Source organism: Labrus bergylta, chromosome 16, assembly GCF_963930695.1.
Source record: "Labrus bergylta chromosome 16, fLabBer1.1, whole genome shotgun sequence".
Classification (NCBI taxonomy): Eukaryota; Metazoa; Chordata; class Actinopteri; order Labriformes; family Labridae; genus Labrus; species Labrus bergylta.
This window is the reverse complement of record NC_089210.1, coordinates 3,927,517-3,940,060: the sequence shown is the minus strand read 5'-3', so window position 1 is coordinate 3,940,060 and position 12,544 is coordinate 3,927,517. Positions and strand designations below refer to the sequence as shown.

Here is a 12,544-nt window from a genome sequence, read left to right as displayed (position 1 = left end):
TCTTAAATGGACCATTAAGGAGAATTAGGCCCCATCATAATCACGAGATACTGCAGCACATTACACGCAATGGCTGATTAATTTCTCACATGTGGCTGCCAAAAAAAAAAAGATAAAAGACACTGATCTATACGACGCAGTCAGAATGAACCACGGCCTGTTAAGTAATCACTAAAAAACACTGAATTAACCCATTAATTAGCTTATTCTGCTGTGAAAAGATTCCACTAAGAGTTAATGATACGGCTAAAAGGGAAACCGCTTCCAAAAGCAATGTGCAAGCACTGCCCTCTGCTGGCTCATGTGGCTCATTGCAACGCACTGGCAGGTTCAATCAGATCACTGTTGCAGAGCAGGAAGTTGCATCCTAAACAGATGACAGCAGTAATGAGACAAGACAGGGAGCCTCAGTGTTTACTGAGTACAAGGAGCAGTTACAGGGGCGGGGGGGGGGGAGTCGGGTTCGGGGGTCTCTCCGGAGAGAGCGTAATCGTGTTGAAGAGTGAGCTCATGTTGCAGATCGATGGTCGCACACTGACACTCGTGTTTGCAGAAAGAGCGAAACGAAGACACAGATGTAATAAGAGGGCAGTTTAATGAAGGCGGTGGTGTCACATTGCAGCAACTTCCCCCCCCCCCCCCCCTCCTCTTTTTGTGAATCCGAGGGCCGATCCGAGGGCCTTGTATCGTGTAAAGCAACAATAAACATCTTGAATTCGACCAAACTTCTCTAAGATCTGCTCCACTTTCCGCAGCTTCATTATGCCACACAGATTCCATCGATCTCATGTTCAGCGGGACAGAAAACTACAACTTGCAGATAATTGCCGCGGGGCACTTTGGGATCAATGCTTTCGCCTACACATCACAGCGTGTATTGGAAAGGCTCTGTATGGGTGATTGCTTGCTCCATCAATCCAGCTGTAACAAAACACAAGAGTCATTTCCTCGGCCGCTGCCCTCGCCCGTCTCCTCTTTGTGCGGTATAAAGAGTATACGATTCCAATTTCTCCTCCTCCTTCTCATTGTGCAAAAGTTTTTTTTGGGGGTGGGGGGGGAATTCAAGCTTTTTTGAAGCGCAGAAGTTTGTTTGAGATCGTTTTACAAAGCGATGGCGGGCATCAGGCTGAGTGGTTTGAGGGTCTTTATGGATATCCTCTGGGGGACCGGAAGGCTCGCAGGATGCGCCGTCAGGACAGAGCGCCTGCGATGGTACATGATGGTAAGAGGGTTTGGTGGTCAGAGAGACTCTTTTGTTGAGGAGGTGGAGATAGAGTAGAATGGGTGGGTGGAGGTTTTTGGAGCACTGCGTTGTACTGGTTTCTCTGGTCGGGCGGTGTGTTAAGCTTCTCCTCTAGACTCTTGGATGATATCTGTGGGTTATAAAGAAAAAGAGATTTTTTACTTATTGTTGACTTTGCAGGAAAAAAACAAAAGCTTGATCCAGATTTAAAGGTAGGTGTCTGCTCGTTTACTTCTTGTTTGACCAGTGAGAAACGAAGCAATGTGGTGAAAAAAAGGTTGGAACAGATGCAGCACTCACTTTAGTAGATAAAGAAAGAATTACTGTTTTATTTTCATTTGGAAAAAAATACTTTTGACAACAACTTAAGGATGAGTTTGTGATCATTTGGTCTGTATGATTAAACACGAGCATCCTGATCGAGTTTCTCTGCAGGACAGTTAGCTAAAGTGCTCGCACACTTCATTTGTCAAAGACATCTTTTAGTTTGATGTGTTGTGTACACTTTGGAACATGATGAAAGAAAAACCCACAACAATTCATTTAAAAGTATACCTCTTGGATTTCTCGTTACATTTTTGATCAACTTTACATTTTTCTGTTTTCAAAGTATTCTTGACATCATTTGCTGAGTTTCCACAAAATCCAACGGATACTTTTATTCACTTTTAGAAGCAATTGTTTTTAAAAAGAATTCAAAGGATCCTGAAGCCTGAAGTCGCCTGTACACACTGAAGTCTAACCTCACTTTGAATACCCGTAAAATAAAGCAAATCGTTCTGCTGACTCGGCAAAAAGGGTTCTGAATGCTGCATCAAAATGATCAGTGCGTGTCATCCTGAGGTCGATGTACTTCCTACGTTTTTTTTTTGTTTGTTTTTTGTTGTTGTTTGTGGTGGTGGTGTGGGGGCGGAGGGTCATTTTTGGCCTTTACAGAAAAGGACAGCTGAAGGGAGACAGGGAATGTAAGGAGGATAGTGTGGGGGATGACACTGTGATGAGGACTGTAGCCTCTGTACAACGGGTGAACGCTCCCGTCTGCTGAGCTAGACCTGCACCCCAAGTCCCTGCACTTTCAGAGAGTACTACACTCAAGGCATGCCACGTCTTCTAATGCACTTAATGTTAGAAATGTTGTGTTTTTAACTCACTTTGAATTGCTCTCCATATGAATAGTGCTCTATGAATAAACTCGCCCTGCCGTGGAACCTTTGGGGATGAAATGAAGCTCCTCTGACTAAATCTAGATCCTGAATATCTAAGTGGTTCCTAAACTTCCTGCAGTTTTTGAAAAGTAGCGATTGCCTCTATGATTCCTCAAGAATTGAAGTTTAAAGTCATGCACATGTTTGAGACGTACATGTGTCTTTATGTATCATGTGATGTACCAGAAGTGAAGAGACGACTCAGTTTAGCCCCTTTCACACATGCTCTGCATCCTTAAAAATGATCCATTTGGAAAGCTTCAATTCATACTCTTTATTACCAGACGTTACTGAGCTAAGCCGCATGTTCGGACACATACAGTTTATGTTCAAGTCCAGTCACCTCAACTCTAAGCAGACTTTCTTCCTTCCAGCCCTCAAGTAAAAAAAAAAAAAATCGACATGATTGATATGAGCTGACGTGTGAATGCAGCAGATAATAGTCCAGAACATTTACAGTGGGCGAAGGGGCCGGGTGATGTCCTCTCTGCTTTATACTCTTTACCGCTCACCTCCGGTGTCTGTATCACTGAACACTCGTCCTCTTTCTTGCATGCTCGGCACTTTTTTTAAACATTGTGCACTCCTGAAAATGTCTGGAACGTTTCAGAAACAGGCTCCCGCTGATGCCCCTGAAATCTTCCTGAGTTGCCTGTTCACATATGCACCTCAAAGCTGGATCCTTTCCCTGTTCGAGAGAAGTGTGTGTGTGGAGGGGATGTGGGAGTGTGTTTGTGTGTGTGGGGGGGAAATAGCGGACAAAGCAACAGATAGTGAACGACTTTGCATGTTCTTTGGACTTCCAAAAACAGACAGTCTCCAGTTCTTGGGAAAAAAAGTGTAAAAGTCATCTCTGGGAAAATTCAGGACCTGAAAGTCTGGAAATTGTCAAGTGTTTACGTGTGATTCTTCCCCACCCCACCCCCTCCTCAGATTCTTCCAGGAGGCCATGCCAGGCAGCCCAGAGAACATCCCCCTGGGAGAGTGCACCCTCTCCCAGTCCCGGGACCAGCTGACGCCCCCGAGCCGCACAGAGTCCACGGTGTTCAGCTTGGCGCACAGCGAGTCCGCCTGGACCAAGGAGAAACCCCGACCAAGCGAGGACAAGTGGAAGGTCTTCTGGTTCCCCATCCACCTCATGTCCACGGGGGGCAGCTTCCTCGCGTGCGGCATCATCATCAGCGGGCTGTACTTCGCCGGACACTGCAGGAAGGTGACCAACATCCTGGGCCCCGCCCTGCTCTCCATCGGCATGATGGTCTTCGTGGTGGGAGTGGTCCTCATCCCCATCACCAAGGAGAACAGGAAGCTGTCGAACATGAAGAAGCCGTTCCATTACTACAGGCAGCCCACGTTCAACCTGTGACGAGAGAAAAAAAAAAAAAAAACTGCAGACGCTGGAGTGAGACGATTTCCTTTTCCGGCATGGAGCGAAATTATTTGAAGACTCATTGTGGTGACGTTTACGTTTATTTGATTGATTCTTGCAGGATTGACGCACTTATCTCCGTCCCAAGTGTGCATGAAAACATTTGCATCGATAAAACATAGCCGCCAAAAAAAGGAAAAAAAAAAATTAAAAAAGGTGCAAGCACAAGGACAACAGTGTGCTTATTGCTTACACGCAATTTAGTGCAGATACTTGAAAGCAGGCGCGTCCTTCTGAATATTTATGAGGGGGGGGGGGGGAGTGGACATGGGGGATTTCCTAATGCTGTGTGCTACATTATATGCCAATTCATGAATAATTAAAAGTTATGAGAGCTTATAATTCCCCCCGTTTACTTCGTCTTATTGTGGGGGGAAAGCTGAGTCTGCTGAAGGAGACTCGGCTTTTGCTTCTTAAATATATGTAAAGAGAGGAGATTTGACTGCTCCGACCCGGCAGGAAGATTTTCATAAGATTCAAATAACACGATCAGGAAGTCTTAACTAACCCGTTCAGAGCTCTGAAGCATCCATCATATAAAACATCACATATCGATCTGTCTTTAAAAAAGGCTCGAGCTCGGTATATTTTATTTAAAGCAGCTTCTATGTCTGATTCATAACGACTTTATTTGCATGAAGAGTCCAAATTGATTACCACTGCATGCGTGCAGTAGTTACACAATGTTGAATTTCTGATTGTTATACTGCATGCATTTTCATTTCAAATCATGTAAGGAGACGATATATAATCACAAAGTTCATCTCAGCAAATGTTGCATTGAAAATATCTCAGTACACTTCAAAACAAGCCGCATTCACCTGATGAGGATGAACATCTTATTTTAAGACACAGAGAGCAATAAAGTGGTGCTGACTCCTTAAGAGTCACCATCACCCATCCAGGATTAAGATTCCCCCAAGCCTCTCTTGATTCCCCACCTCAGTCCGCACCGCTGATTTTATATATCGCTCCCATTTCAAAATGTAAGTTTCTAATCTATTTATAAGTCTACATTAAAAACCTTTCAGAGCGGCTAGCCTATACCTAAATGATAATGCCGCAGATTGCCTTCCATTCATTCAGTCTGCGCTCATTCTTAATAATGTCAAGTAAGTATTTTAGGTCAACCGTGGTAACATGCGTCAGGTGCAAAGTTTGCAGGAGGAATGCGGCCCCCGAGTCTTTCTTGAGTCTGCTGTTTTTACAGTTCGCAGTCCCACCTGTGAAGCTGTTCATCACTTCTTCTCTGACACAGTCCCCGTCTGTCTTTAGTCTTCAAAACAAAGATCTTCAACCCTTGTCCATATAGGCAACCGACACAAGTGTGTGTGAGACTCAAATAGTGCTCAAGGTATCCGAGGTATGTACCGTACTCTGTCCTGAGCGCTGTGTGGAATTATTTCCTTTTTTTTTTTTTTTTTAAATATGGATGTGGAGTCATCACATCCATCTGTTTAAATATAACAACTGAATAAGTACAGGCTGTTTAAAATGTTTATTTAGCCTCATGAGAAGTTAGAAATAAAATGTAATCAAATCTTTATATAAAACTACAGAAGCCCTAAGAGGACATGCGTCCAAAAAGCGGCAAACTCCAAACATTTCATTTAACTCCTTTTTCCTGTAATAACGAGTACATTTTGGTCGTTTTCTGGAGATCTAGACTTATTTATCTTGTACACTCAGGAAAACAATGCTGGTTATTCATGATTTGATTGTAGTCATAGTCTCAAGATCTTGAGAAATGAACCCCTTTATCACCAGGAAACCAAAGTGTCTTCCTGAGGTCACTGCACGGCTGAGCCAAGATCTCTAGAAAACGTCTGGAAACGACTCGGAAAAACTGAGTCAAACTTACGGATGTATGTCCGCAAAGACTTGTGTAAACCAGTGAACTTCTTGTGATGAAAGATACAACAGAAAACTCAAAGTACTTGGGTCTTTTTCCATTCTCTGATCTTTTGAAATTTTCAAAATCCCAAAACCAAAAACGCCCAACCAGAATTTACATTTTTAGACACTTCAAATCCATTATCACCCCTTTAACCTTTTCTGAAGATGATTTCCTTTTTTTAATATAGATGGAAATGGAAATAACAGGAGCAAAATGTACTGCTTCCATATGAAGCTGATTCTAATAGGCCTTTAAGTTTGCATTACGAACATGCTGAGTCAGCAGCAGCTTTGTGTGTCTGAGCATCAATTTGCATGACAAATGACGCCATGTCAACTGTGAATCATTTGCATCAACTCACTGGTGTTGAGGACTGGAACCTGCAGGATTTCAGTCTATTCGGTTTAGTGCAGGTTTGAAATAATGAAAACTCAAACAATCTGTGCCCGTAGGTGTGTGTATGTGTGTGTGTGTGTGAGTGTGTGTCTACGTGTGTGTCTGTGTGTTTACACTGGCTGAGCCTGAGGGGAGACTCCTTGTTTATCTTCTCTTTGAGGCGGGGCTCTCCAGGTGCGCTGCCTCCTCAGGTACACTACACACCGGATGAAGCATCCTCCCGTTATACAAAGCGTAGATCAGCTGTAATGTGGTCACCATGGAGCCGGTAAGGTGTATCGGACGTTGTGTGCCTTTCTTTTTATTCGCCATCGTGTTTGATATCATCGGCCTGGTTCTGCTTTTCGTGGGGATATTCGCCAACCTGCGCATCGAAGGCCGCTTCTACGGCGACTTTCTGATCTACACCGGCTCTCTGATCGTCTTCTTCAGCCTCGGGCCATGGCTCATGTGGTACGTCGGGAACGTGCCGGTGTCCGTGGAGGACGGCTCGAAGAAGAGGAGCAGCACGATCGTGCGTCTGGCGCGGAAGCTGTCCGAGAGGCTGAGCCAAAAGCTGAAGGGAGAGGAGCGCGTAAAGTGCGTCCGGGAAAACGACGAAGAGGACAGCCAGGTGGGCTCATCTCCGCACAAAGCCAGCAGGGTCACCTGGGGACGAGCCACTGTTTACCACAACGGAGGGTACGACGGCAGTCATGACTCCCCGGATGGCGAGAAGAAGAAAGTGGAGGCAGAAGAAGACAGAAAACAAGATTCTGAACTTCATATTTAAATATCCGCTTTTATGAACAGGAGTATCTGCTGTCTCTGCAGCAAAGACTCCAGAATTACATGAAGGATGCTACTGCACGAATTAAAGGGATTTTACATTTGTCATTTAATGGAGCTAATGGCTGTTAAAGAAGATTTCTTGAAGGATTTGTTTAGGGCTGATTCCCCTTCTGTCTGCTGCTGACCCAAACACGAAGCCTTGTTCTTTTTTTCCAGTTAGAATTTGATTCTTTTATGAGGCCTTCATGTCCTGTAATTTCATGTATTGCCCATATAGTTTTCAAAGTGATTTGTAAAGCAAATTATCCACAAAAAGGGTTAGGGTCAAAATCATTTCACTGAAGGAGACTTTGAGTCAGAGCACTTCTGGTGAGCTGGATGTGAAAGTGGTCAAAATATGTGAAGATTTGAGTTTTATTCAAGAAGGGAAAAAAAAGACTGATTGATGAACATTTTCAAGAAACTTAAAAATGTGGTCGTAGACATTTCTTATTTTTCAAATCGTGGACCTGAAAACATCACATGTTGTAGTTGTTTGTATATTTTTTTGTTTGCTTTTAATGTGTATTTGTATTTAATGTAAATTTAATATCAAAATGATTCGTTCTAACAGCTTTGTAAAGCTTTTATTTGCACTCCTGGTCTGGATAGACGTCCCAAAGTCTCCATAGGCCTCTCTCTCTCTCTATATATATATATATATATATATATATATATATACAGCTATACATTTATTATTACATTTACATCAATTTTGTCAGATAATTAGCACATAAAGAAAGATTTACTGTATAGTTTTAATCACCTCATGTTTCTTAGTTCTTATCTTGTTTAAGGAACTTTCATCTTTTGAGTCGATTGTGCATTTTAATAAACAGAATTTTGCTCAATCAAACTAATGATTGGATCATTTTGGTTTTGTGTGACCAGGTTGCGGTCCAATGAGATATTTGTTTTAAACACCATTTGAATCAGGAGTAGACCAACATTTTCCATTTTCCATGTCCTGCGAGATATAATCTGTGTTTTTGTCTGGTGGCTTTGAAAGAGCGATGTGACGGCTGTTACTGCTTTTAGAAACATCTTCCTCTTAAGCAAAAAGTTTCACCTCTTTAAGAAAAAATCATGTGGTGTTGTCAGACACTTAGAATTACAATCTGACTCTGTCCGTGGTAAACAAGAAGGATTATGTAGGAGCCATTACAGCCTGTTTTTGTTCCTGCAGGCTGCAGCAACATAATTATGCAATTCCAAAACTCTTTTAATGTCCACTGTACTGAACGTTTTAAGACTGATTTAGATCAGAATTTTGAGTCATACGACTGATATAGAAGTCGGGCCGAACCCGTGTTGTTGGTCATGCAGTGTACACTGATGGCCGTGTTTACGTGGCCGATCACCGCCCGATCAGCCAATCAGATGATTTCATGGCATGTTTGAAATTTTGGTCCTCCACACTCACACGATGAGAGCAGAGCCACGAGCCAATTCCCCCTAAATATTGTTTTCCCCTCATTGTGCCTGCACATAATGGCAAGACAACATCCTTAATCACCATGGCAACAGAAGGGAAGCCTGTTTAAATCCGTCTTCACCCTCCTATCATGAGAGAAACATTAGTCATGATTTAGCTGCTAGTTAGCTCAGGTTTATCTGTGATGCTGAGAGTGTGGGAGAGAGAAAGAGAGAGAGAGAGAGAGAGAGGGAGAGAGAGAGAGAGAGAGAGTGAGGTAAAAAAGAATAAAACGTGATGTCTAAAAACTCAATTTCAAAAATTCTCAGAAAAGCTGTTGTGCCTTTGAAAATGTACCTTTTTATTCATACATATTTTCTTTTATTCTTTCATTTCTTTTATTTATACACACACGTTAAAGCTGCCAGCTGATGGAAAAGTCAAGTCAAGTGGCCCTTTTCATTTGTTGTCAAAGAAACAAACACTGGTCCGACTGGTTTGTGTTTGCGGTGCGGTTGTTGGGTAAACAGACCACAAAGTCCTCAACAGAGGATCATGGGAAAACTCTGGTTCCTGCATGTCTCACTTTATATCTGCTTTTTTAGCACATGTTCTTATCATGCGTTTGGATCAGTCGCCCGAGACCTCTGATCCAAGTCGCACCTTATGCAAATGTCACCGCCCCGACCTGTTTTCACCTGAAACAAAAGCAGCGTCTGCCTGACTGACAGCCTAATGCCCTCTAATCAAACAGGTGGCGACGTTACAGTAAATACAACACAATCCTCTCTCTGCTACAGTGAGCGATAAAGAGTCACACAGCGGAGGCAAACAGCAGCAGCTTGACTGTTCAAACAAGCTGCTCACAGAGAAGTTTCCATTACGTGTTTCCTCTTTGTGACAAAAGGTGTGATTGTCAAAGAGAGGCATGAAGAGGGGACTATTAAAGAACACTTGATGCAGTGTATCCACCCGGCAGAGCAAAAGGAAATGATTAAAGGTTAATATATTACCAGATGTGAACTTATGAACTCAGAGGGAGAGCAAACCATGTTTACAGTGATTTAGTTTTCACTTGTGTAAATTAATTTTTTACATGTCAAAATGTCATTGTGATGTGTAAATATAATGATAGTTTTCAATTGTAAAATTGAGTGGAAACTTCCTGTCCTGATTATTAAACGACTCCACGATCCAAATCCAGTGAAAGATTAAAACCAAACACATTACATCCACAGATTGTCTCAAGTTTGGCACCACTATTCCCTGATTTCACCCACTGGATTTTCTGTAATAATGAATCTTTATGAATGAAAGTTTTCAACTGCAAGACATGAAAACCGCAGCCGTACACTCATCTCTGATTGACATCTCCTTTGGCCAATCACGACCTTCCAATCACTGTTCCCCAGCCTATAATGGCCAATGAGAGGCTGAGATGAAAGGAGGCGCCCGCCCCTGTTCTGATGTATCTATACATGACCAATTAAAGCGATATTGGAGAGAAAAAAAATCAGTTACTGATAAATCAGCCGATACCTTTCGATATATAGATGTAGATATACACATTTGTTGTGTTGATGCCTCAAATGCAGTTATCAAACACTCTCACTCTGGGAAATAACATCACATGTACTTGTTGACACTCCAGAGAGTGATGCTGCTTGTTTTAGTCTATACAGCGCCCTCTGTTGGTGACAGCCAGACATTTGACAGGTGAATGAATATCTGCGCATATATGTTATAAAATTAGCCGATATCGATAGTCACTGGATATCGGCCGATATTATCGGCTGGTTGATGAATCGGTCAAGCTCTACTGAGGAGATTGAACAAAAGTACAAGCTACTTTCAGAATTGTTTAAAATTATTATTTGTGGATATTTATACCAAGATAGACTATGAGTCCCGATTCATCAGGAGAAAACAGACAAATCTATGTAAGTGTAGACACAGAGCACCCCCATGTAGGTGAAAGGGAATGATCGTTGACTCCATGATTATTTCACCCTGTTTTACACACGTCCCACCTTCAAGAATATGGAGTTTTAGAATAGAGCTTCATCAAACTAACACGGATATGTCGGCTTGAAGCTCAAAAGCTGCCGCACAGATTCCTGTTGGTATCTATAATTGCTTTAAACGCCACTGGTAACATGTTTAAAGGTCTCGCTGTGCAAGAGGAATTTGTTGAACAATACTGATAAGAGATGCAACACACTGATGCCTCTTAAGAATCTTTTGGTTTCATTAGCAGAACAAAAAAAGATCTGAGGGGGGGGGGGGGGGTGCATAAATAACAGCAGGATTATCTTTGTGTTAACAGCAGCTCAGTGGAGGCTGATTATTAAATATATGTGCATAAATCTGTCATGTTGGCAACACACAACACGCTCGATGTGTCATGTTAATGACACAAAGGGTTCAAAACAAGTCTGCCCTGCAGAGGAATGAGGATGGACTCTTCAGCGACTGTTAATGAGCACTAGCCATTGTTGTGGTAAGATTCCAGTCTTGCCTCTAAATCTTGTGCTATGAGAGAAATGTAGGGCGTGCGTGGTAAGTGGAATGCTTCAGTAAAAAAGATAGGACTCGCTGCCATTCCTGCCCGGTGCTTCAGACAACATCCACCTGTCCTCGTCTCACCTCGACATGGCTAAGGAGCAAGGGGGGTACACCATCTTCTTCTTGTCGCTGGCCGTGATCCTGGATGTCATCGGCCTCATCCTGTTGCTCATCGGGATCTTCGCCCCGTTGAGTTTCTGGGACTTTTTCGTTTTCTCCGGCCCTTTGCTGATCTTCATCAGCCTGGTGTTCTGGATATTCTGGTACATGGGGAACCTCAAGGTGTCCGAGGAGGAGCTCAGCCTGGTCAAACCGAGCATACTGTGAGCTGATACTGAACCCGAGAGGAAGCAGTACCTGAGATGCTCTGCTCCTTCAAATCAGTCACATGATGATGATGGATGACGAGCGAACAGGCCCTGAAGCGTCAGAAACTGTGAATTTTGTGAAACCTGTGGCACTGTGAAGCTCTGGAGGTTTTTTTGCCTAAGGTGAAGGATGTGTGTGATAACTCCAATCCCAGGCACGAGCAGGAGCACATTTGACTAATCCCAGGAGATTAAAGAATCTACCTTCTGACTCCAGGCGGAAAACAACTCTGGAGGAACATGGACAGAAAGGACCCACAGACTTTGTTCCAAGCTCTAAAAACTGCCCCTTGATAATGCAGTTTGTCTTATTTATTCAAAATCTACATGTGAACATGAAGGAATGATGCTCATGGGTCAAAGCAGCCCATTTTTCCTTTGCAACACGACAGCATATAGGATACAAGGCGGAGCATGGCACTGTGTTTTGCTTTAAAATCTAGCTAAATGAACAAGCTAATGCTTCTAAAATGTTATTCAGCACTTTCAGCTTTGCGGGTCGTACTTTGTGCTTCTTCACCATATATTTTGGGCCTGAATTTTTGACTTCTCTGCTCCTTTTATTTCCTTGTTCTCGTTGTGTTCTGGCTCGTTGGCACCCTGAGTATCACCAAGGAATTTCAAATGTACTAGTCAAATCTCAATGTTCTGGTGTTTCCTCTGCACGATTTACTCATTAATAGAAGGGTGTAGGGTTTGAGATTACACGCTGAAATGTAGCTGTATAAATATTTACAGAATGTATTCTGCAGCAGTAAGGAAAAGTTGTTGTTGTTGATGCTATTTAAGGGTCAGGGTCCCCTGTACCCTTTGACCGTCTCTTGACAGCAGGGCTGTCCATGTACAATGTGAGTGTGTTTCTACTTTTATGAAGGAAAAATCATTATAAACATGTTTTGAAAGGACTTTGTGTTCATTGAAAGGCGGCTCCTCCGTTTAAAACTAGCCAAACAGGCAGTGTAGGTTTCTATTCACGGTTATTCAAGGCCCACCCAGTTCTTTACACTGTAAAAAGTCTTCTCTTCAAAACAAAAGGAGAAAAACAACAATAAAGTCAGGAAACATTACACAAGATGTGAAAAAGTACCTGCCAGCAAGTAAGTCCCTCAGATCTTTTAAGAATAGGTAAAAATATCTAATCCATGGTTTACCAAAAAATATCTTCAAACTATGATAACATATAACTGTAAATGACAGACCTGGCAGAGACGTCAACT

At 42.6% G+C, this 12,544-nt stretch overlaps 2 protein-coding genes across 3 annotated transcripts; both read left to right on the top strand.

Annotated features, from left to right (window-relative positions):
* Positions 1–744: 744 nt before the first annotated feature.
* LOC136183078 (phosphoinositide-interacting protein-like) lies at positions 745–12,229 on the top strand. 2 transcript variants are annotated; one of them, XM_065965023.1, is made up of 2 exons: positions 745–1,222; positions 3,382–12,229. In XM_065965023.1, the coding sequence occupies exon 2, from the start codon at positions 3,398–3,400 to the stop codon at positions 3,812–3,814; it is 417 nt and encodes a 138-aa protein (XP_065821095.1). In that variant the 5' UTR covers positions 745–1,222; positions 3,382–3,397; the 3' UTR covers positions 3,815–12,229. The 2 variants fall into 2 exon arrangements, with proteins under 2 accessions (XP_065821095.1, XP_065821094.1); XM_065965022.1 differs by lacking the exon at positions 745–1,222 and adding an exon at positions 1,243–1,455.
* On the top strand, positions 6,280–12,229 carry LOC136183077 (transmembrane protein 238-like). The gene has a single exon (XM_065965021.1). It carries the CDS (start codon positions 6,430–6,432, stop codon positions 6,940–6,942), a length of 513 nt encoding a protein of 170 aa, XP_065821093.1. The 5' UTR covers positions 6,280–6,429; the 3' UTR covers positions 6,943–12,229.
* Positions 12,230–12,544: the final 315 nt, after the last annotated feature.